This window comes from Manacus vitellinus, unplaced genomic scaffold (genome assembly GCF_001715985.3).
Source record: "Manacus vitellinus isolate BGI_N305 unplaced genomic scaffold, ASM171598v3 scaffold_1_pilon, whole genome shotgun sequence".
Classification (NCBI taxonomy): Eukaryota; Metazoa; Chordata; class Aves; order Passeriformes; family Pipridae; genus Manacus; species Manacus vitellinus.
The window spans coordinates 33,404,065-33,429,982 of record NW_021939396.1 but is presented as its reverse complement, the minus strand read 5'-3'; the positions used below and the strand labels follow the sequence as shown (position 1 = coordinate 33,429,982).

Genomic DNA, 25,918 nt, shown 5'->3' with positions numbered 1-25,918 from the left:
CTAGTGATTTCTGCTGTAATTGCTCTGAACATTTAAGTCAAGATAACCATATTTTCTTTTTTAAAGATTTAGTGAAGTGTCTTGAGAAGTCCTGGATCTCTTTAACTATCTCTTTAGCTCAGGAGTACACAGAGTGAACCATAGGTGCAAATCAGAATATTGGCATATCTACATACTTGACTTGCACCTAGAGTTTTGTAGGTAAAAGTGCAAGTCACCCTGAGCTGTACTTGCTCTGAACTGCTGGTTCAATTATTGGTGCTTGGAGTGGACACAATGAACTCTTATCTTTGTTCATAAGTGAAATCCTAAAGTTATGGTATTTTTTAAAGAAAATTTCTAAAAAGAAGAATTCAGTTTTCACATTTCCCCTCTGTTTCTTTACAAATTAGACCTTGTGTCAGGACAAGGTGTTACAGTCAGGTGTCTTACAGAATAATGACAAGATGGTTTGATTAAAAGCCTGTAAGACCCCAGCTCTGGAGCTACAAGCTCAACCAGGAGTTTTACTTTAAAAAATATACAAGGCTCCAAAAATTCCCCCACCAAATATTTAGAAGAGCCCTTGTTTCTTTAATACCTTGAGGTAGAACAAGGAGAATATGCTACACAAGTTTTCTGAGGAGATACTTTTACTGATAACTTTAGAAAATAAGGGAGTAAATAAGAGAACTTGGCAAAAGCTTAAAAGGGTAACAAACAACAAAAACAAAGCATTCCACAATGCATAGACTTAGCAGTTGCTAACCCATAAAATTTAGCAAAATCCAACTTATTACCAAGTTACCCAAAATATTAAGAAAGATGATTAAGAGAAGAATTAGGAGTAAAGAAAGAGAGAGAGTAAGAGAAAAAGATCTACCATCAATGAGTCCTGTGTAAGTCCAGTTTCCTCATGGTAGGTCTCAAGTGAAAATGGAGCCATGTGTTGCTGTTTTTATGTGCTTACCGCCTGTGGCCACTCCTGTCAGGCGGGACTTCTGGCCCACTGGCCATTCTGTGGCTCTGGGGCAGAGTGAGGGGCGGTGCTCCTGGTGTGCCAGCCAACCTAAGACTGGATTGTGGGCTCCGGGGAGTGTGGTGTCTTGAAGTGTTTCCAGGCTGGCTTTGACTGGCAGCTGCCCTGGGGTTGCCCAGCAGACTCCAAGGGTCCAGTGACTGACAACTGCTCCAGGGTTGCCCCAGGACACTCACAGGGGCTGGCATGTGGGATACAGCATTACCTCACCTCCATGAGATTTGACCTATCCCTCCCCCACGCCCCCCACATGCTTGAGTTGGTTCTGACCCAATAATATAATAATCCAGCATTTTACAAAACCACAAGAAGTAATGGTAGCTATAAATTGCAAATTAATTTACTATGTGAAATGGTAACATTCATTTTTATAATCTTGGCTAGTAATAAAACGGAAAGTGCCAATAGAAACAAAGATATTTACATTATCTAGGGGTTAAATAGATTATACACTGCATCAGTGAAATGTTGCGCAACATTCTGTAGTTAATTTAAGTCCTGCTCTCTTATGTTATTTCTGTTGGGGAAAACATCTGGCTGAAATGACCTTTTCAATTTTCCTTTTGCCTTTTTTAGGCTGATGAGCAAGCCATGCTAGAAGATACATTGGTTGCATTGTTTGACTTGGAAAAAGTTACTTTTTACTTCAGACAATCAGAACCAGAACCATTATTTGCGAGTGAGTAATTAATATCTGGGCTTTGCTGTTTTCGTAACATTTTTTGTTCATATAACATCACCTCCCACAGGGAATGTTATGTAACTTGGAATTATGGAGAATAAATATATCTGTAGCTCTCCTAACATTCCTAGATGTCCTGAGATACAGCTATCATCAGTGAAAATGCAGAATCGTTATCTGGCAATGTCAGTAACCTTGGGGCAAAATTGTTTGCTTAACTGAATTTTCCATTGAGAGTATGTGACTGAACCAGGAAAGTCCCTGGAAGACTCAATTATTATTGAAGAAACGTGTAAAAATATCTTGAATGTCTTAGTAGGGAAATGCAACTGACGTGAGATGGAGAACCCCATTTCATTTTATTGTCTGAAAATCAAAGTAGATCGTTGAAGAGTTCCTTGAAATGAGATAGTAAACACTATTAGGATAGCCTTAAATTGGGCAAGAAGTTTCTCTGAGACCTGCTGCTGCAGACAGTCAAGGTCCTGAACCCTTCCTCCCAAAACTTGCCCAACTCGCCAGGAAGGAACTGTCTTTGCAGTCTGCTGTTCATACCCTTCACTTATTTTCAGCTATTCCTTTATTAGTCTGTGTTCATCTGGTAGATATTTTCCTGCAGTGAACTTTATTTAGTGAGCAAAAAGCCCTCATTTTTTCCCTTCTCATGACTCCCCTGGGAGGGAGGAAAGCATGTCTGCTTCACATCAAGCCATTCTGAAACAATCCCTTTGCTGGATTGAGACCACACATGAGAGAACTTCTGCAGTAACCAAAACCAGAAAACACAAAGCCATCCACAAAGCTGCCTTGGGCCTGAAGAATTCAGTAGCACAGGGATGGTAGTCAGGTAGGAATTAGCCTGTATAAGACCATAGTTATTTTGGTATAATTCAAGTAAGTCTGAAAATGTTTTAAAAAGAAGCGCTGCTGGACCAGATAACAACATGTTACAGGAGGGCCTCCTGATGGGGATTTAACCTTATACCTATGTCATGAACTGTTCATATTGCTGCGTTTTCCAACTGAGGTGTCTATGCAAATAAGTGGAAAGTCCATGTGTTCAAGGATTGTAATAAATTCTGTATTTTCTTTGGGTTTAAGTGCTGACACTACAGTCATCCTGGCTGTGGTTACAGAAGACAAGTAACTGGCTTTTTTTTTTTTCATTTATGTTTCTGCATAATCAATAAAAAAAAAAAAGTCTTATTACCAAAAGTAGTGAAAAATGTCCTTTTGGAATCTTTACCATTTAGGTATGTGTACAGTGTAAAAACTACGTAATGTTAATACTGATGCAAGTCACTGTGTTTTATTGTTACTGCTTTCAACTTGGAGACATCTATGGAAACAGTACTTAAATGGGAAATACATAAAAACATTAAATTGATTTAAACTGACTTCCTCTGAGAGATTTAGCTAAATACGAAATTTTTGTAAACTTTTGCTAATGCTCATTGCATGTTAATCATCTGTCATAATACACATGATGTATGTTGGGGAATCCCTGTAACTGCAATATGATGCTACTGGTTGCTCCAAACCCTGCACCAATTGATTTATTATGAGATTTAGCCGATCAGAATCTCATGTGATGTTCTCTTACAGCTTTCTATTCTACCACGATACATTTATTTTCTCAGTTGAGTCCTGATTTTTAATAATAATTTCATTAATATGCTGATAGCTATTGTATATTTGCTTGTGTTCTATTCCGTACAAATCTGAGGAGAATCTGATGCTGTATATCACACTGATGTTATACATGATGCACTTCATGAAGGCCTGTGAAATGTAGCTAAAGGTATCCTTCCAGTGGTTTCAAACTGTGTGCTGGAGATGGATGTGCAGTCCTCAGGCTGGGGCACTTCTCCTATGAGGGAAGGCTGAGAGGACTGGGACTGTTCAGCCTGGAGAGGAGAAGGCTCTGGGGAGACCTTATAGCACCTTCCAGTACCTAAAGTGGTCCTACAAGAAAGCTGGAGAGGGACTTTTTGCAAGGGTATGTTGTGATAGGACAAGGGGGAATGGCTTTAAACTGGAAGGGGGCAGATTTAGATTAGCTATCAGGAAGAAATTCTTTACTGTGGGGATGGTAAGGCACTGGAACAGGTTGCCCAGTGAAGTTGTGGATCCCCCATCCCTGGAAGTGTTGAAGGCCAGGCTGGATGGGGCTTTGAGCAACCTGGTCTAGTGAAAGGTATTCCTGCCCAGCCCAGGGGGTTGGAACTAGATGATCTTTTAAGATCCTACCAACCCAAACCATTCTATGTTTCTCCATATTTACAGGGAAAACAAGTAGAATGTTGCCAACTACATTATTTGCTGAGTATTTTTGTTGTCAGTGACAGTCTGTCAAAGATGATGGTCACTGCTTTTCTGTTTATCTACTCCCTTATAATGGTTAGGCCAAAATTGACCAAAGCAACACCATGTATAATGTAAAATACTGAATATATTAGTTGAGTCTGCAGTAATTTTTTATCTAACCATGTGAATTTTGGGTGCAACAGTTTCCGTAAAAGGATGTGCCATTGCTTTCAATGAAATTGTGACACTGGCTGTATTTTTAGATGTACCAATCACGTACCAAGCAGAAGGAAGCCGGCAAACGCTGAAGGTTTACTTCTACCTTGATAGTTACCATTTTGAACAGCTTCCCCAAAGGCTGAAGAATGGAGGGGGATTTAAAATCCATCCAGTACTTTTTTCACAAGGTAACTTGAGTTTTAATTCACCTCCACCCTGCTTCTTTCACATAACAGTTAACTTTCTTTAAAACCTCACTTATTTTCTCTGATTTAAATCCTTTGTAACTTTAAGGGCACAATGCTTATATTTAAACGTCATTTAATGTGGGCATTTATTTAGACCTTTGAATTAAAATGTAAATTTAAGAAATGCTGATATTTGTAATAAAAAATAGAGGCATGGGTAGAGGTTTCTAAGTTTATGCCTGTTATATGATTCCAACAGCAATGGACAATAGTTAGACCACAAAACTTGCTTTTGAAAGTGTTTTGCTTTTCAAATGATGCCGTAATCTTTTCTATTGCTTCATATTGGAGGACTAAATTGTTATCCCCTGAGAATTCTGTCTCTTTAAAATGTTATGAAGAGTTAAATAACACTTTCAGGCATTTGTTGTTATTGCTCTGTAAACATTACAAAGTAAGGAATGGTGGTGCTGATGCTCAGACTATTCATAAATTAGAGGCAGCCTGCATTAGCAACGGTGTCATTACAGTCATCAAGAGCGTGAAGTTTGCCTCACTGAAATGGTGAATGTGAGCTGCTGATTGCCTTGAGCCACCTTTGATTTCAGAGGGAGCTGAAAGTACTCCCTACCTTGTGAAAGGCTTCAAGGGTCTATAAGGAATAGGTGGAAATCAGGCATACAAATGAAGGATTCGAGAAGGGCTTGGTCTCTGATAGATAAGCAGGATGTAAAAGGAAATAGTGAACAGAAAGATACATGGAGAAATAGCTGAATTTACTATAAATTTAAAATACACTATTTTTTAAAAATAAGATCCCTGAAGTCTTATTTTTAAACAAACTAATAAAGACTTCAGTGAATTTCTTTCGAAGAGAACGCTAAGCAGGAGACATGTTTCGGTAGGGCAGACAAAAAGGCACATGAAAGAGAATAGAAAATAACTTGGTTTCAGGAATTCCTGAATTCCTGGAAATACTAATTTTTTTAGATTGGGGAGGGGATTCAGTGTGCTACAGGATTTATTTTGCAAATTTTTTCCCCTTTCTGTTTCCAGAAGCCCAAAATATTTACTTCTTTGGATAAGCATATTTGTAGAAAGCTAAGGGAAAAGGGCAAGGATCCATTCAAGTGTTTACATATGCTTAATAATTTTCAGTGGTATAGAAGGTTTCTTCTTTCTTTACCATATCAAATTTCTTTTATTTTTAAGGACCTCCCTCTAAAAGAGTCCATTAGACTCCAAGAATAAGAAGTCTTGGATAAGAATTTAAATCCTAGTGGTTAAATCATTATTTTGTTCAGGTTTTACCTCATTAATGAGTGGATTGGGATTCTATTTTTTACTTCATTCCTATGAGGTTTGGCTGCGCTGCCATCAAACTAACTCAGTACATTCCCATCTGTAACTAAAAATCATTAGCTAAAAATGTAAGTTCCTTGTGAAATGAAATCTTGCTTCCCAAGCTTATCAGGGCTGAACCATTTCCTGCCTAAAATACAATGGTTTATGATATTTTCAAATGGAACATTTAGAAAATGATGGTTTTGTAATACTTTGTCAGAGACACAGGTAAGTGTACATCAGTCTCTTTATCTCCATGTTGCTCTATTCCGAGTGGCATAGCTCCATGCCTAAAATTAAAAGTCTACATATTTGCAGGATTGGCACTGTAGACATTTTTTCAAGTTTTTTTAATATTTACCTGGGCTATATTAGCTATCCCTCCATTTATAAAAAACAGTTTCGTGCAACCGTATACCTAGGTGTGTATATATTCAAATGGATCCTGATTTGTAGGACTAGAGGCTGAGAATGTTGAGATATTGCTATTGGCATTTAGATTTCTCTATTTCCTACATTAGAATTAAGATCTCAGCAATAAATAAGTTTAATGAAAGACACTTTATTTAAAATTAAAATTCAGTTTATTTAAAATTTTGTATAGTTTTTTACATTTTTCAGTTTTTCATAGAATCGTAGAATAATTCAGATGGAAGGGACCTCAGGAGATCTCTGGTCCAACCTCCTGCTCATAGCAGTGTCATCTGGGACATGAAACCAGGTTGCTCGGGTGTCCATCAAATAGGATCTTGCAAACACCAAGGGCAGAAACTGCACAACCTCTTAGGTAGTCTGTTACTCTACTTGACTGCCCTAATGGAAAATATTTTTTTCTCTCTATCAAGTTGAAACATCTCTTGTTTCAATTTATGTCGACTGTCTCTTGTAATGCCAGCATGCACTGTTGGGAAGAGCTGGCTTGTCATAGTGGCCCTTCTACTCAGCTCTTTCCAGTTGGTCTGCAGCTTTCACATTCTGAGTAAATTGAGGACAAGCGCTCCTTTAAGCCTACTGGCCATGCTTATGTTAATATGGTTTAGGAGGATCTTGACCATCGTGGTTGCCAGAGGACACTGCAGGCTCATGTTCAGCCTGCTGCCTAACATGACCCTGAGTTCCTTCTCAGCAGAGCTGCTCTTAGGCTCTGCCTTTCCAGGTGCAGAACTTGACATTTGTCCTTGTCCAGTTTCACAAGGTTCCTGCTGGATTTCTCCATCCTGTGTAGGGCCTCTTTATACGGCCCTGCACTTGAGTATATTTACTCCTTCTCCCAGTTTGGTACCTGCTGCAAGCTTGACTTACCTCCTCCATGTCAGTGATAAAGACATAGAACAATATAGATCCCTGTGCTATTCTGCTTTTAGTGGGCTTCTAGGTAGACCTTGTCCCATTAGGAGAGTCTACCCATTCTTCAAAGTTGTTTTCCCGTTTGGTTATCTATACATTCAGACCATAATATCTTAACTTGGATGGAAGAATACCATAGAAGACGTTTGTAAGGAAAGCTTCCTTATAAAGAGCTTTCTAATATATTAGGTAGAAAAATGTTAAACCCTTCAGAGAGGGGAGAGCCAAAGCACACAGTGTGGGAGTGCTTGCATGCACCTGTGAGCATGGCCCCTGCAGAGGCAGAAATGTGTGCTCCAGCCAGTCCCGACAGATGACTGAGTTTCCCGGTTGGGTAATCTAATTGAATAAAACCAGCTTCGTGCCAGTAAAATAAGCAGTAGGGATTATCAGTTCTGTTTGTACTGACATGCTGCTGTAGATGGAGTTCAGTGGATATTTTTTTGTGCGCTTTCTCATGTGACTTAGTGCCAAGGAAGTTAAGAAGCAAGTCTGTCTGTTGAAATTTAATATTTTTCACACAGAAGTAGAATTACAAACTCTGAGAGCACAGCGAGTGCAGTTTGCATGTTCTTTCACATTAAGCAGTACAAGCAGAATTAATATTCCTTGTGGAGCTTAAGCTGGAAGACAGCAGCATGTTTCCATCAAAACTCTGCTTACTGCTTGCATTTTCTAATAGGGTGATGGATTCTTAAATTGTGTATGGATTACTAAAGTGACCATATTCCTAATTGTAAGGTCTTTAATGCTTGTCCCCAAAAACTTTCATTTCACCCTGCGGTTTATGTCATAGATCAATAAGGTTGACCTCTTAATGGGAAAATCTTTATTTTTACAGTCCACGTTTTCTTGAGGATCTTTCAAACACTTGGTTTGACTTCACTAAAGAGAAGGTTACACCCCATGAAGCCCCTAAAGCAAAGGGTCTGGTGGAATGTTTTTGGGTTTTTTTGTTTTTTGTTTTTTAAATCTGTTGCTAGGAAAACAACCCCAAAATGGAATGGTAGTGCATTCATTTTTTCCCCTCTTTTTAATTTCTGTGCAATGCTTGTAGGAGGGGCATAAAAATCTTTCCTTTAATTCAAGATTTTTTTTAGTTCCTGAGTTCTTGTAGCAATATTCATTCTTGCTTTGGTGAAGTGAATACAACAAAAGTGGACACAGACAAGTATTTGACTTTACTTACCTGAGCCTTGAAAAGGAACTTCTAGGGTGTTTTCAGAGATCCAGAGAAGTTTGCTTTACTTGATCTAGAAGAAGGTATTCACATTATCAGTGGGAATAACTAGAGGTTCAGGTGCTCCATATCTCCCAAAATTGGACTTTGTGAGAAGTTGTTAGGTCTCCCTCTGTGAAAGTAACTGCTACATTAATCCTTTATTTCCACTGCCCTAGCTCATTCTACTGTTTTATTCCAGGATATATCAAAACTAAACCTCACATTTACATTCACAGGGCAGGAATACTTTAATTAGAGCAAAGGAATTCAAATTATCACTCTCCTTTATATTTTCCACAGGGCAAGAAATACAATTTTTCTTGTAAATGAAATCTTTAAAAGAGATCTGTATGAATTTGATGACATACAGAAACAGCTCAGCGATCCACAGTAGGGTCACAGCCTCAAGGTTAAAAAGTAATTCACTTGTGTGTGAACAAAACTACAAAGAAGGCAATTACTAAATATTTAATACTGATCTTTCTCTTTTCCATTCTCCTTTCTCTTTTCACAGCACTGGAGAGCATGGAAGGATACTATTACAGAGACAGTGTCTCAGTAGAAGAATTTCAAGCTCAGATTAATGCAGCCTCACTAGAAAAAGTCAAGCAGTATAACCAGAAACTACGGTGAGTAATAAATCAATATTCCTGAGCTTAGTTTGCAAAGTTCTGCTTTTCAGTTCAGTTTCTGTGACGCATCTTTAAACTGAAATGTGTTGTATGGTGGTTGTTTTTTGGTGCATAATTGAATAAGATCCAAGATTCATGGTTCTGACTTTTCTGATTTCTGCACTGTTAAGTTACTTTTTACAAAATTGTTTTCCCCGAAAACTATAGCTATAGTTGCCTTGAAGTTGTACTAATGCATAGAGAAAAGAGAATGTCTACTTGATCACAAATGGAATATCAGAATTGCTAAACATTATGATCTGATTTTACAGACCGTATTTACCTAATTTCTACAGAATAGGACTTGAAAAATAGTGCTGTTTTCCTCAAAGCTGAGCATCTTCCTCCTTACACCCCACTATGCTAATGGGAATACATAAATATTTGGATACCTGCAGCAGCATCGGCTATTGGTTACAGAGTACATACTTGCCTGTATATGTAAAAATTATGCAGCTGTGTTTTGGTAAATATTTCATTAAGAAGTTGCACATAAAGAGAGAATTTCTGCTGTACAAAATAATCTATTAGTTGAAGTAAAATAATGAAGATGGGTACATAGACCACTCTTGCGTCTCACTGTATCTGTGAAAAACACCTGTTTGAGTACACTTACATGCCACATGAGCTGAAGATGTAAAGGACTGTGGTAAAATCACATCTATACACTCTTAAAATTCTTGAATCAGATGGAAACACTATCAGTTCACTAGAATGATAAGGCAGTTTTTAAAAGCAGCAGAGAACATGAGTTAAAAAAAGGTTAAGGACAATGGAGGAGGGGAAAGAAGATAACGAGGGTCCTATTTGCAATTCCTTCACCTGTTGGTCCATTCCTGTCTTTGGAAGGATTTTTCATGGATCTTGCAAAACTGTTTCAGTATTTTGTTACTAAAGCAGTGGACTTTCTAGATTGTGTTTTAATCTAATTACTACCATAACAAAAGTGATTTTAAAGCCAGTTGCATTCAGTGAGTGCATTATATTTTATTTTATTGGTGACATCTGTGTCAGTGCACTTCTATATCAAGGACAAATGTACTTATTTAGTCTGTTTTCTACCTTCTTGTATTAGCACTTCATATTTGGGGAAAAAGTTCCTCCTGAGTATTTATGTGACAAGGCTTATGTTATAAATCAGTTTTACAGAGCCCTTTGGTCATGCCAGTATTTGGCCTCAATGAAGTCAGATAGTGTTAGAAAGATTGTATCAGTTGGGCAAGGCAAGACTTTTTGTGCTTTTTTTTCCTATGAATAGGACCAGTTTAGCCTCCCATGAAAATCCTTAAAATAAATTCTTCCTGACTCTGTGCTCTGGTGTTCCCTGACCTTGGTTACCTCATGTGTTAGGTCCTCCATTCATGTTGTGGCTTTAATGAGGTACATTCCTCTTATGGCCTTGTGACTCACAGCTCTGATCAATTGCTAAGGTCCAAAGCCTAATTTTGCAAGAAGTTACCATGAAAAAGTTATCATTCAACAAAAATTACCATGAGGATCTCTGCACAGTCACAAGAATAGGAAAATTTTGGATTTTTTTTTCAGCCCTCTAATGTCTGTTCAGAACATTCAGTAATTGATTTGTTTGCTTTCCGTTGAACTATACCCATTTCTTAAGTGAGGCACAGCTTCAGGAATTAACTGACATAATGTGAAGAGGAAAAACAGAAAAGCAGATGCTTCATTCTTTTTCTGCTGTTTGCTAGCCTGTGTAGGTGTTTGGCCAAGAGAATCTAATAAAACTACAGAATAGAAAATCTAATAGAAAGTAACCGCAGCAGCAAAAGATATTAACATTTGGATAATTGCTCTGAAGAAGAACAAAACGTGAAACTGAATATTCCCTGGAAACATGCTCAAGTGCAATAATACTGAAACTCTTCAAGTGGAAGAAATCCTGTGCGCAGAACCTCTTAATCAATAAGTCATTCAAGATACAATCCATAAACCATTCTTTCTCCATATAAAAGGAATGCATTGCTTGCTTGTGAAATGATCATCTTATAATCTCTCCATCACTACAGCAGCCAAAGCAAATGAGAGCAACAGCAAAGGAAAAAGCAGTTGGAGAAGAGGATGGAGACAAGTGGGAATGAAGGCAATGGCTGGCAGCGACACTTTCGAGGCACAGCCAAGGCATCCATTGATGAGAACTCTTGATACATTTTCAACTTCTCTTATTCCTGATGCATTGAGATAATAATGCTCCAATAATAATGTGAAACAGAAGAGACCACTTTGTTGTGTATGGTCCCACTTACAGAGCTGTTGACCTAACTTGGTATATACCTAAGTAGGATGGTAAATTAAAAAATGAGTAGTACCTTTACTCGTCTCCAGGATGAAGGACCACCGCCTCCCTAAGATCTTGCTCTATGGTGAACTTGCCACCGGCTGCTGCATGAGAGGAGCCCCGAAGAAAAGATACAAGGACTCCATGAAACAACATCTCAGCCTTGGCCATATTGATCACAATAACTGGTCTACTCTGGCCTCCAGTCGGGAGGTCTGGAGACACACCATCTATAACTCTGCTGATGCCTTTGAGAACACACGCAGGATCACTCTCGAGGAGAAAAGGCAGCGCAGAAAGAACCGTGTATTGCAGAATATACCATCTAAGGAGTCTTTCTGCTGTGCCTTTTGCAATCGGATATGTCTGTCACGTATTGGCCTCTTTAGCCACCAGCGTGCCTGTAGCAAATGTGGTTAGAGCCTTCCCAAATCTTCGTTCGCGAAGCCTAGCCATGAGTACCTTTACTCAACTAGCTCTTAATTTCTTACAGTAAATTCTTCTTAAAGTTTGAGTACATAGCACAAATCAGATACTGATTTGTGTGCTTTAAAAGAAATTAAAATCAATTAATGAATTATTTATTTGAATGAATCAAAATATATATTAGTAAATTTTTAGTGAATTTCAGGAAGGATAACCATTATCTGTCATACAAAGTCAAGCAGCTGAACCCTTGCTTTTATTGCAGAGTTCATTCATATATATGAAACACTGACCAGCTTTTTCACAGTATCAGAAGTGATGCAATAAATCCAGGTGAAAAATTGCCCTTCTTGACACTGATTTGAGCATTATGAGACCTTCTGTCTTTCATGGTTCTTGCTTTGGGGCTTTTACAAATACTACCTCAACTGTGAAATAGTCATTGATAAGATTATAATTTTTATGAGAATGCATGAAAGACAGTTGAAAATCAGTTATAGAATTTCATGTTTATGTGGAATGGAGAGAATGTCCCTCCATCTTCTTAATATACTTTACCCTAGCTATTTGAATCTAATTAGTAATATAAGGGAACTTTAAGACCAGCTGAAGTTGAGCTTTTCTACAATTCCTCAGGCAATATCCTCTACTCGAGCAATACGTTGGAAATCCTTTATTGAAATAAAGGTGTTATTTAAAAAAAAACAAACAACAAAACAACTAATGCCTAGTTTATGAAATTTCTGAAACTGCTGAGAAATACTTAGCATCTGACCTACAACTGTTCTTAATAACTATTCTTATTCTCTTATTTCTTTTTCACAGCACTTTTTTTTTTACAGTTCACCAATTGTTTTTCTGTGACACTGATAAGGAAAATAAAGTTATGTTGAAATTCTATTTGTGAGCTGAGCTGCTGCTAGTAGTTGCCAGCAATGTAAATTTAACATCATCAAATTGTTTGCTAATGAGAAACATGCAGTACATCCAAGTGAAAGTAATTAGGTCAGCAGAGATTTTCAAGATCTTTATTACTATGTGTTTGATAGCTCAGCAGTTGTCTTCTAATTTAGAAGAGGACTAAAAAGAACCTGGGTATCTGCCCTCCATGGAGGTTCCTGTTAAGTAAGCCCGTTCTGTATTCTCTCGCCTCCTCCCACTTGTCCCAATCTTCCTTTTTTGGTACTCCCTGACTTTCAAATAGGCTGTTTTCATCCTGACTCTGTCCTTTTGCTGTTACAGATACCAGACACCATTTTGCTTCAACAGCGCACAGCACAATGCTGTTCAAATCCATAATTACTAAAAATGCTGATAGGAACAACAAAATCTCACAAAAGTGCTTTATTTACTTGGACTGCTTGTTTGATTTAAGTATGCTCTTACCAATCTTGAGTCATGTAATTGTAAAAGATTGAGGGTAGACTTCAATTGTAATTTTTGAAGCATTACTGTTTTAAGAATTATTTATTTAAAATACATTCTGTCCTTTGAGTATAGTTTTTATATTTGATAAAGGTCTATTTCCTGCAGAGCGAGGCTCAATATGGTAGCTATTACTGCATTGCATAGAAATAAGTCTTAAGGTCCTTACAGTGGTCAAAAGATTAGTTGGAAGCTGGGACAGACCCTGATAGACAGGTTAGCTGGATGGCCATAACTCAGCTAATGCTTGGAACTAAATATTGACTTTAAAATAAAACATTTAGTTGGATATCAGAACAGTTTTTATGCTCAGAGAAATAAAGTTTTGGATTAGCTTCCTGCAAAAAGTAATCCATTTCTAAAATGGATTTTGAGTGTAGGAATGAAAACTTCTGTAATGTTTGTCCAAGTTATCAAAATTTTGGACTTTATGGCCCAGGATGGGACTTGGACACTACAGTAGTAAGATTTCTCTACCAGTCTTCCTTTCTCTGTGAGTATTTGACATTTTATCAGATTAATCTGTTGTTGTTTGTATGAATTCTCATTCATGTGTCCCTCCTATGACATTCTATTGAACGGCAATTTTCTACGGGTGCTCCTGTTTACCCAATCAATCAGAAAAGTCCAGGCACATCTGGGATGTATCGCAAAGGCAGAGAGGATGTTCAGGGCACAGGTCTTTCAGTGGGGTGCAGGGCTGTGGCTGTACTAAGTATGCTTCCAGCTTCTGGCTCTCTGCAGAAAGCTTTGTTGTCATTGTTGACTGCAAGAGCAAACCACAGTTGACTATAGGTGTTGAAAACTGCACATCAATATACCTTTTTGGATTCCAAAACTGTCTATGCAGATAATTTTTACCTGATGAGAAATTAGTGAAATCAGTGGGTTTTAGATACATAAGCACTTTTAATGCTTCTTCAGCACCTATGCTTGCATTTAGACATCTAAACACCTCTAACATTTGTTTCCTGATGCTGTGGTAGCTAAGACTGGGAACATTCAGAGGAAAAGAAAAAAATAATAGATGAAGGGGAGGTTTAGGAGAGCTTTACTTTCCAATTAATTTTCTTTTATCCCCAGCATGGCACTTTCTTGTGACACCTCTGACTATATGATGACCCAGTTCTTTACTCCAGAGAGAGGATCATGCTGTGGGAAAGACAGCTGGGGGTTGCTGGACAACCCCACCACTGGTGTGGGTGCTAATTAGCACTGTGTAGTAATTAACTCGTCTGTGCATCAATAGAAAAGAAAAGGTCTGGAAAAAATGTTCCTTGCTTCCTGCCTACCATTCTGTGTGATTTGGAACTATTCTTTGAAGTCAGCTGTGTCCAGGTTTATTGGCAGCTACAGTAAGCCTGTTGTACTGCCATAATAGAAGAAAAATTAAAGCAGGCAGTAAAGGGAAAAGACCATTTTTGTGGGGTCTTGGGGGGAGGGGTTTGGGGTTTGTTTTTTTTTTTCTCCTATGTTGCTGCTTTCTTGGATATCATTTTAGGAGGTAAATGGAAGTCTGTATGCTAAGGAAGCAATTATAATCAGTGAATCTAATGACAAATGATTTAGCTAACTACCCTCATTACATTGAACATCTGATTACACTGAATGTAGTATTTGTCATTTTAAAGAGTTTCATTTACAATGTAGCTTCAAACAATTTCTCTGTCTGAAGACTCCTGTTTTTTTTTATGTCATAAGTAGTCCTCCACAGAGCAATGGCAAACTTAATTGAATTCTTTATTTAGGGATGTTGCAATTCATGAGGTCTTCATGTTGTTGGGGTTTCTTGTTTCATCTAATTTTTTGAAAGATAAGAAAAGGAAACTATTTCTGCCCCTAGAATTTATGCAAACATGGAACAAAATCTGTCTGAGGAATGTAACATCTCTTTTATTTATACATACATGTAAACATGCACAACAGTCTCTTAAGATGCAGACTGCTTGGCAGGCTGATATTTTCCTTATCCTGTATAATTTAATAAATGCAGAAAATAGATATGATGGCACTCATTGCTTCAGGCTGAAGTAAAATTCTCTAAGAGTTGCTTTGCTATAAATGAGCTACAATGGCATAAAGGACGTATCCACTTAGGGATAGTTAATTACTATGAAAGCAAGAGCTTGTCTGTCTCTGAAACAAACTGATGAAGCTCAAGGCAACACCTGTGTTATCACAATGATCAGATCATATATTAATTCCTGTAATAAATATACGAAAATCCACCTTAAAAGTGACAGATTCCTTCCCCCCACTGTTTCCAGTGGAAAGCTTTTCCAAACCAAGCTGTCATGTGATTAAGAAGCTTATGTTGCTTGTCCTTGTGCTACTCTTGTCCTGTGATTTTAGTCTTATTCTCCTTCATGTCTGTTCACTTCGGTGAACCACATGTTAATGAGCAACTAACAGTTTTTGTCATTGCCATCAAATTCAGAAAAGAACAACCTGATGAGAGTTACAGGTTTCAAAGCGTGGTTCTGTGATAAGATTTTCTTTTTGTAGCAGAAAAAAGCAGATGCAAAACTGTTTTCCTGTACTCAGTGTCACCTGTTTGATACATAGCTTTGTATTCAAAAAAGCAACAGTAAAATTGGACTGTAATGCTACATACACAAATTTATCATGTATTTTATATGACTATAAACATTGGAAATCTAATGCCCCTTAGATTTTTAAGATGTTGTTCCAAATGAACTAGAATCTTGTGATTTAAGTCTCTCTAAATGCAAAATCTCTATGAAGGAGAGATAGAAAATTAAGCATTCCTTCTGAAGGACGTAACAAGGAAATAATAGCTTGTCTCCTGATGAACTTAATGAGAAGTATGTTAGGTAAAACAGAAATCAAGATTCATTGCATCTAAGTGAAGCAAGACTAGAGAGAATAGAGAGATCTGGGGCAAAATAAATTAAATTTATCTAGCTGGTCTGAAAGATACTGCCAACTGGCTTGAATTTAGCTTCAGGAAGTTTTTTTCCCCTTTCAGTGCTGTGCTTATTCTGTGAATGTAAATTCATTGTTTTGTTAGACTATTAATACAGTATGATCAGCATTTATTATAGATGATGTTCTGAAATTGGAAATTATGTGTCTTGATAGATAATATGTACTAAGTCTTTACTCACTAGTTCATCATCTAGTTCATCCTGCTTTCTTTATCCTCCTCAAATGCAGAGAACATTTATATGCAGTCATCAAAGGTGGAGCCTTTTCTTTCACTCTGGTCACTGATGGGAGTCCAGCCCAAGCCTGCAGCTTGTACAGCTTGTAGCTGTAGTTGAAATCCTGAGAACCCAATGACTATTTGCCACATTGTCTTTTTTAACAGTGTATTCCATGTCTGGAATATCAGGAGCTAAAAAGAAGACATCCACTGTCTGAAAGGCAAATGTGGAAGCAATTAGTTAGCATTATTGTGTTCAGTGTGGATTTGGCTGTTTGGATAATGATGGGATAAGCAAGAAGGCAGCTGTAATTGGTCTGCGGCTCAAGAACTTCCCTTTCACATCATGAAAAGGATGGTTTCACATGCTTTTGGATGTAGGTAGAGATGCTGGAGACTAGATTTCCTGGAAAATAGGAATGTGAAATAGGTATGTGAAAAGTGGGTAGTGTTAAATAGAGCAAATTGGATTTGGATTTGTTTTTGTCATCCATAACTTTCTGTCTTCACATTTCTATGCTCTCATTTCTGAGATCCCCTGTGTTTATAAAGGTTTGAGAGCAGGGCTGTGAAGTGCCTGCTTGGATAGGAGATCTGTTCCTTTGCAAGCATCCTTCTCAGTTTGCACCTCAGATACTTGTACTCATCCTAATGCCAATTTCTCAACCTGCCTTATTCATAGACAGGAGAGAGGTTAAATTTGTGAGACCAGTAGTTTAGTGAGATGCTGCAGTCTTGTAAGAAAATTGTTATTAAAGAAATGCAAAAGTATGTGTGCACATAGATGCCAATACATAGAGATACTGTTTGTCTGTGTCATAAGTACATGCTTTTTAGACTGAGCTGAAGAAAAGAATTAGGGACACTAACTCCAATACTTCCCAACTCCACACCTCTGTTCCTTTCTCAGGTTCTTGACTACGGTTTTGTACATGATCTTGAATATCTTGTGACTGAGAGACTGAAAATCTAGTAGAATTAAGGCATATTTCCATCCTTCTGTTGCAGACATTTTGAGTTAATTTATATGTATGCCACAATGATGCAGAAAATATAAAAGGCTGAATTCTCCTCCTCCATAAAATCAAAGTAAAAGCTTTCTAGAGCAGAACCCCCAACTGGCCTTTTTTAAATGCCATAACCCATTTACTCCCCCCCCCTTATCACTTCTTTACTATCTTTGTATTTTCAAGACAAGATTACCAATACCTAGCATAACCCTCTGTGCTTACTGAAACAAGAAATTGAGAATAAGACATGTATTTGCTTGAATTATTTGCATGTACAAAGTTACTCAGGAATGCGTCTCTCTGCTGGTCTGGAGCCTTCTTAGGGTTCCATTTGCAATATTTTAAATTTTCAGCATTTTATATGTCTCTGTCAGTTTTGGAGGGTACCCTGTAAAATGCTTCACTAAGAAAATGTCAGTACTGCTGCATCTCCTTTATCCTTAAGTTCTGGGAAAACATCTCGGGAAGGCATTCACCTTGTGATAGATTTTTCTTCTTGAACCCTAAGATGTTTGTTACTTTATCTCAGTGTTAGTTTTCCCTGAGATACTTGTCCCATTATTTGGCATTGTTACTTAGGGGATATCCTACAAAACTCAAATGTAGCAATCAATACTCCCTTGTAGATTTAGTACTGGATTATCTACCTTTTTTTTTTTTTTTAAGAAAGGCTTTTCTGTTACATTTTAGAGAAATTGTAAGTCTTTAAAAGAAAAACTAGCGTCGCATTTGGAGACGAAGTATGATTTCATTCTGGTTCATTTCAAATGGATTAGAAAATATTGTCTAAATTGGGCACCATGCCAAGATTGCCATTAACTTTTCCTATAAAATATGATTAAGGACCTTTATAAGCATTTAGTAATTAAGTGAAGTGCTTTGGAAATTTATATGCTGTCCACAGTTTGTCATGTTCTGTAAAATACTGAAGACAGTTTTTATGAAAAGCAATAGAAATAAAGCACTTAGGGAACATCTGGGAGTGTTATCTGATTGGGGAGGGGGGAACAGTTTCACTTGTAACAGGATACTTTGATGTTTTTAAATGCATGTTGTGTATAGTTGATTTTTTTTGTTGTTTAGGTTAATGAATAATTGACTGAATTAATGGAGTAATTCCTATAATTGTATATCCCATTCTAGTGTCCATGTTGCTTCATTTTGTATCCTGAGTTAATTATTTTCTATGTACTCCATTAATGTGTATACTGTTCTATTTTTGGTTTCTGGTTTCATTTAATGCAGCTGAGTTTGCTGAAATAACAGTCCAAAGAGAATGAGAGTGCTGAACAGACTCCAGATGAAGCAGGTTTTCCTATCGCTTGGCAGGAAAGAGCAGTATAGGCTTTCAGTCTGATAATGGTCAGTAGAGAGAAGGGTGATGCTTTGTTTTTTAGCTTTGCTAACAAGGAAAATGGTTGGTCTGTTGCTGCTGAGGTAGCTTTTATGTGCTGTGGCCCCTCAAAGTGATTTATGAGTCATTTTCTCTACAAACCTCTTTTCCTTTCAATGGTTTCCAGCTTTCTTTGACAGAGTACATTCTGGATCATGCAACAGGCTTAATGGAATAACAAAGCTTTGCTGTGCTTTCTGAAGGGATTAATTCAAACCTTAAATTTGGGAGAAGATGTTTTTCAAAACTACAGGTGATAGGAAGAAAACTCTACTAGAATTAAAAGTGGATGGATTTTTTTATCCACCCAATTATTCCAGATTATTGAAGAATAAAAGATATTCAAATCTGCAGTCTGCACCCCTGCCCAAAGAACAACAAAGATGGTGAAGGAGTTTGAGGGGAAGCTGTATGGGAAGCAGCTGAGATCACTTGCTCTGCTTATCCTGGAGAAGAGGAGACTGAGGGAAGACCTCATGGCAATCTCCAGCTTCCTTGTGAGGGGAAGAGGAGGGGCAGGCACTGATCTCTTCTCTGTGGTGACCAGTGACAGGACCCAAGGGAATGGTCTGAAGTTTTGTCAGGGGAGGTTTAGGTTATCCAGAGGGTGGTTAGGTGCTGGAACAGGCTCCCGAGGGAAGTGATCACAACGCCAAACCTGACAAAGTTTAAGAAGTGTTTGGAAAATACCCTTGGGCACATGGTGTGACTCTTGGGGATGGTCCTGTGCAGGTCTAAGAGTTGGACTCAATGACCCTTGTGAGTTCCTTCCAACTCAGCATATTCTGTGATTCTGTGATTTATTCAGGTCTACTCCTTGTGGACAGGCAGTGGAGCTACATCATAGTGATACCTTGAGGTTGTCGCTGGAGAATATCTTTCTTTTTTTCCTGTGTCTTCCATAGTTCAGTGGAGCTTGTCTTGTTTTGTTTTATTTAAACCTTGCCCAGAATTGCAGCAGTGGTAGCTGTTGCCTGGTTCTCACTGGTTGTACAGGCAGGGAGGCCTACCAAATATTTCTATTTTCAGCTGCCACAGGAGGTTTTAGGAGCTTTACAACTAGCAGAATGAGTTTTGTGATCAGAGAATCACAGAATGGTTTGAGTTGGAAGGGACCTTTAAAGTTCATCTGGTCCAACTCTACTGCTATGGGCAGGGACAATGTTTTTTTAAGTGTTGCTGCAGAGGCAAAAAACCCTGTAATCTTAGAGGTAAGTAGGATATTTCCACTACCTATGAGATGTTTAATGATAGCTCCTCTGTGATGAGCAATTAAGTTGCTTATAAACTGGAAAGTTAAAACAAAAATTCGTTTAGGTCTCCTGAGTGGAAGGAGACAGGAGAAGAGCTCTCTGCTTCCTGTGTGCTCTTTGCTAAAGCTCTTCCTTTTTGGTGTTGAGTAAGAGGAAAGGTTCTTTGTTTTAGGAGAGGATAGTGTGGAAACCCTCTGTACAAAATGTCAGCCTCCTTTGTGTCACACAGAAATTAGTCAACTTTGTATTTGAAAACAGCACATGATGCATTTGTGCATTCTATATAAAGTTCTTCTGGGACTATTCATTGATAAGGGAAAGGTATTAGAAGGAACTGGGATAATATGAGTTGATACACAGTGGATAAACCTGATTAAAGTAAGTACGCGTTGTCCATCACTGTTGTGTTCTGCAGCTAAATTAGAATTTTCTTTGGCTTTTCCTTTAATGCATTAATTAATTTTCAAAGAAGTGTGTGGAAATTGTAAAGAAAGGCAGTTTGTTTTTTATTTGCACATGCATGCACGAATGCACACATTGCAAATGCCATTTTGCTTGTATGTCGCATATTTTTTTTCCTTGAAGGGTTATTACTTTTTTGTTTCTTTTTATATTGTGAACATATATACGTTTCCTCTGTCAGCACTGTGTTTCATGTTTGGGATTCTGCTTCTATGTTATTGCAGTTGTATATATAAAAAAGCTTGTAGTGTGTGAGGCTCAGGCACTGTTTATATGCCAAGTATATATTAAAATCTATACAGTTGCCACAAACCTTTTTATGGATTGCTTTGGTGAAAATCACTTTCAGATCCATTTTTCTCTGATAGCTGGACATTACAATTTTGCACTGTACTATCAAAGAGGAGAGGGACAGTTTTTGTCTTCAGAACAAAAAATGTACCTTATTACTTTAAAAGAAAGAGTGATAATGCCTGTTTAGTATTGTGTTACTCCTTGACCCTCCCTTAGCATAAGGTAAAAAAAATTCCAGCCTTAGGATGGTGTCTAACAACAATCACTTACGTACATTTTGTTCAGGAGCTTTAACAGTTAACAGTTTTTGCCTTATTCTGTTTGTTCTTTCAGGGCATTCTACCTGGACAAGTCAAACTTGCCTCCAAATTCAACATCTAAAGCAGCATATATAGATAAGGTAAATAAAAATATTAAGTGCCTAATTAAACTTTCTATGTTACACACTGTCTTTTCAAGGCTTTCTTAATTCCATCAAAAAATTGAATTATTTAAAGCTGTGGGGAGAGGGGCAGGGAAGGGAGGAGCTCTCTTACAGCATTTTGTTCCACCTGTGTTTTAGAGGTAGGTGGTACCCTCTGGTTCTGTATCAAAAGGCGTGGCAGGAGGGCATCTATGTGTTTGAGAAGAGAAATCATAACTTTCCTTTTTCACTGTGCTTTCAGAGCAATGCAACTGCTCTAAGAGCATGTGCGGTGGGGTGGGGGAGGACAGGTGCAGACAGAAATTCTTTGTTCTGAATGCTGGAAGCGCTTTTCCAAATTAAATACTCTTTCAGCAGCCTGCTCAGAAGGCTTTCTTCTGAATTTTCTCATTTAGGCTTTCTTCAAATGCTTTCATCTGTCTTTAAACCTCTGTGGCTCAGAGATCCCAGGGGCTATGAAAATTCGTTTAGTGCTCTCTCCTGCTGTTGGAGAGTTAATGCCTGTACTGCAACCCAATAGGGGAAGTAAAGAAATTCCTAGGGTCTTGCCTATGCTGACTTCAAAAGTGATTGAGCTACTGTGGCTTGAGAAATAATAGTGATCATCAGCTGAGCCGCATGACAGACTAAAATGTTATGCCAGTATCACCAGCATTGCTGTTAACAGACTGATAGCTCCTGTTTCTTGGATCCACGCAGGACTGCACAGGAGGGAAGGACATTGGCTTCTCCTTCCCGGGGGAGTGAGCAACTTAACTTACCCATGCAGTCAGCGGTGCAGCAGGGGATGTTCAGCTGTATGTGAAATGCTTGTTACCCCTAAACCTGTTCCCTGTCTATTTCAGTGAAAAGTTCAAGGGCAAGAGAAAAGTATCTCATAATCCAGATCTGACCAAGGGATACTATGTTAGGCTAATGCATTTATTTTGCAACTGGAGCAAGCCAAGAGTGAGTGCATGATCCATTTTTGGCTGCACTTTTCACTTTATTGCCCATAGCTTTGCATTAGTAAATGACACCATCTAAAATCAATTTAAATGGGTGCAAGTTAAACCAGTAGGACCTAAACCAAGTTAAATCTATTTGTACTCAGGTTTAAATATGCTATTTGTTATAGTTGATTTACTTGACCTCTATGCTTTTCAATGAAATAACTATCACATAGGAGCAAGTGAGGCTGCCATTTCCCTAACTGTTAAAACTGTCCTTAGGGAATGAATCTGTCTTTCAAAAGATTAATTCTTTGAGTAGCACAGGGGTTTGTTGGGATCTTTAGGTGTTTCTGGAATAAAGATAAGTCAGAATTTGGAATTATGAGGTCTGCAGAATGGTATTGTGAACATCTCTGGTACACAAAGCACCACGAAATACTGTTTTCATTGCTAGACCACTCTTGAAGGATCCTCTTCTGACAGCAGCCTTGCACTTGAAGTTGTCTTCCTTATTAGGTGGATCATTCATTTTTAGTACAGTAATCCTGGGATCATTTTAAGTCCTGCTACAAAGTTAGCTGTTCTTACTTTGTGATATGTTTTTGACTTGTGTTCGTTTTTATTTTTTGATGTTGCTAGTCAGGATTAGGAACTAGATATTTGATAAATAAAGGACAGTGTTGTCATAATTATAAGCTGATTTTCTCAGCAGGTCTATTAACCAGTCTTAGTATTCCTTCTGTATCTGTGTGTGGTTGTGGGTTGCCTCTTCATGGCTTCCCTTCTTTGCCCAGTCCATTAGTGGATATAGCCCTCATGGGTCTATTCAGTCTATTGAAGTGAAGAACACTTCCATAGGCAGGCCTGGGAATGAAACAATCAGTGATGGTAAGAATTGAAAAGTGTTTAAAAGTTGTCTTAGGTCATGTAACAGAAAACTGTGTTTTGTATTTATGTCATGGAATTTGGCTTTGGCTTTCTCAGCTAGATCGGGTATTCCTCCTGTGATGACCTATTCTTTTAGAGTATTTCATGTGTTCTCAGTAGCAAATATTTAAATAACTCTCACTTCCTTTCTTGCAGCTGATGAGGCCTCTCAATTGCTTGGATGAACTTTACCGACTCATAGGGTCCTTTATCCGATCCAAGCGCACCGCCGCCTGCGCATACACTGCGTGCAGTGCTTCTGGAGTGGGATTGCTTTCCGTGTCATCTGAACTCTGTAGCAGGCTTGGAGCTTGTCACATCATTATGTGCAACAGTGGAGTTCACCGGTATGATGATTTTTTTTTTCCTCCATTGATTGCAATCATTCATGCAGCCGTTGCAGGTTGGAGACCACTGCTCTTTATTAATAGAGGGTTCTTACACTAAATACCTAATATCTTAAACTAATCTATATCTATAGATATCTAACATACTTGAAAGATTTTTGGTGAAATTCTAGAATTGTATTTGCAGTGACTGACAGAAACGAGCAGTACAATTTGTGTTTTGTGCAGTTGTAAAGGATTGTTCCTCATTCAAGTCAGTAAAAGGCAGACATCTGAATTGCTAAAGCAGAAAAACGAACATTACCTGTATGAATACCACCTACCATATTGAACTCTTAATACAGGCAAGAAATGCTGAAATTTGTATTTACTTTGTATGCTAGAGGGAACAATAGTAGAACTTGTTTCAAGGAAAAAAATGTAACTTAAGACACACGTTTTTGCAGGAATACTTTATGATAAGTAGAGGTTCAGCCTGTAGCGTGGTTGATATGTTTAATACAATATCAAAAAATAGACTGACCTATAATCAGCTGATCTTTGTCATCAACCCTAAGAGATTTTATTAGACAAATATATATATGACAATAGCATCATTATTTATATGACGAAAACATCATTACAGACCTCTCTAATATTGTTTATGCTCCAGCTGGGCAGATTACAATTTTTTTGGTCCATTCCCCTAAAAAAGCAAAGACTACAACTGGAGAACGGGAAAAAAACCCCAACAAACAAAAGACCTAACATAACAAATAATCTGATGCTAAATATCTGCACGTTTTATAAGAATTCCAAACTGTAGATCAGAAGTAGCAGTATGTAAAAAATGGTGCTTAGTTTCTGATCTGTGCAAGTCCTTACTTTAGCAGACTTGGTGACCTGGTGTTAGAATGAGCATTACTTCCTCTTCATTTTAAGTAATATCCTTTCTTTAACGGAGCTCTGACGAGGGAAGGAAAGAAAAAGGCAATTGCAACATAAGCTGCAATGGAGATTATCAGGCATGAAGAAAAGGAAAAGCTCCATATATAGCCAACACCATTAAATTGTGCAAGGATAATGCTTGCCATTTGACAGAGATTGCAACAGACTATTTGTATTACTCTCTGTCAATGATACCAGTGTATATATCATGCTATATACTGCACTTGACTTTAGGTAATAGCAGAAAAAAGCTGTGTTATGTACCACTAGTCACTATATCAGATGAAGATGGAAATACTATTTAGCATGGGCTGTCATGATGCTGTTGTTTCAGAAGGCCATGAAGCTATAAAGTTTTTCTCATTGTCTTGGTTTCAGTTTCATGTCTTATGTGATCAGAAAAGACTGGGCTTAATTGTGCCATTTTTTATAAAGCTGGGTTTCATCACCATTTCATGAATTCGTTAGTATATTTGTGCCAAAAATTCTTGCAGTTTAACAATAAAGTCAGAACAACTTTAATAGCCCAAATAACCTATTACTCTGTAGTGTGTGGGTCACAAATTATTCAGAATAATTTGGTGACTGAAGAAGATGTGGTTTGCTTATATCTGAACATGAACTGTTCTTAGATGAAAATAAATTAGCCATCAAATTTCTACTCAAAACTAGGGGTAAATCAAAGGTATAAACTATTAAATGTTTATTTAGTATATTTTAAAACCACAAAATATTAGAAACCCAACATATTGGATTTAAAGACTGTATTAGGAATAGTCATTCCCATGGGAATGGGATTTAAAAGTGCTATGTGTGGGTTTCCATCTGGATGTTAAAGGACTTAATATCACCTCTTCATATAAAGTAAAGATGCAAAACACCTCTCTAAAGCATATCTAGTTCTGCTTTACAGTGAGTCCATTTGAGCTTTGGTACTAGATACTGTTACTTCATTTGTGCATTAATACTGCCTTTTTGGCTGCCATCTGTTCAGAGAAAGAAACATCAATTCTTGGCATTATCAGAGGTATTTTAAGATAGGCCCTCCAGGAAAAAGGAATGGATTACTTGAGAATTTTTAGAGGTGCTCAGGAGTTTGTGCCCAGAATTTCCAAAAGTTCAGAAGAAAATCTCTGCATTTAGAGACTAGGAGGGATTCATGTGCTCTTATTTTTTGAAGTGGTAAAAGCTGAGGAAGATTTTTAACAATGGTTTTCTGAAGTTACTGTTGTGCATACAAACTGGATGGATGAAGTTTTTCCTTAGCATTTGGAGTCATATGAAGTCACTTCATGAGCTGTTTTCTCTTTCTGGCCTCCCTAGGCCACCTCTCTACAGTCCAATACTAAGTGGGGGCTCTGCTTTTTGGCATTCTGAAATTGCCTTTGCACTGATAGCCAGATCAAGGACTCCTGACTGTTTTTTAGCACTATGCTACGGATATTAAATGAGTTGAAAACTGGTAATATCTACAGATGCTACTAGGTAAACAGATGGGAGAAAGATGTGAATTGTCCTTGTCGATTAAACTTTGAAAATCTATTCACTTATCAGTCCTACCAGCTTAAAAATTAAGACTTGGAGGAAGGTCCCCCTATGCTTTCTTTTAAAAAGCCTTCATTTTAGCACAATTTCTATGAT

The 25,918-nt window shown here is 37.8% G+C and overlaps 1 protein-coding gene across 3 annotated transcripts in view; it reads left to right on the top strand.

Annotated features, from left to right (window-relative positions):
• The window catches only part of PREX2 (phosphatidylinositol-3,4,5-trisphosphate dependent Rac exchange factor 2), a 167,914-nt gene that overhangs the window by 122,950 nt on the left and 19,046 nt on the right, over positions 1–25,918 (top strand). For 2 of the 3 annotated variants that reach the window (XM_018079559.2, XM_018079551.2), the window contains exons 34-38: positions 1,595–1,697; positions 4,271–4,414; positions 8,842–8,956; positions 21,054–21,120; positions 23,160–23,350. In XM_018079559.2, the coding sequence (XP_017935048.1) occupies positions 1,595–1,697; positions 4,271–4,414; positions 8,842–8,956; positions 21,054–21,120; positions 23,160–23,350 (620 nt within the window). Of the gene's footprint in view, positions 1–1,594; positions 1,698–4,270; positions 4,415–8,841; positions 8,957–11,022; positions 11,146–21,053; positions 21,121–23,159; positions 23,351–25,918 lie in introns of those variants that run through there. The other variant, XM_018079566.2, reaches the window with a different exon arrangement.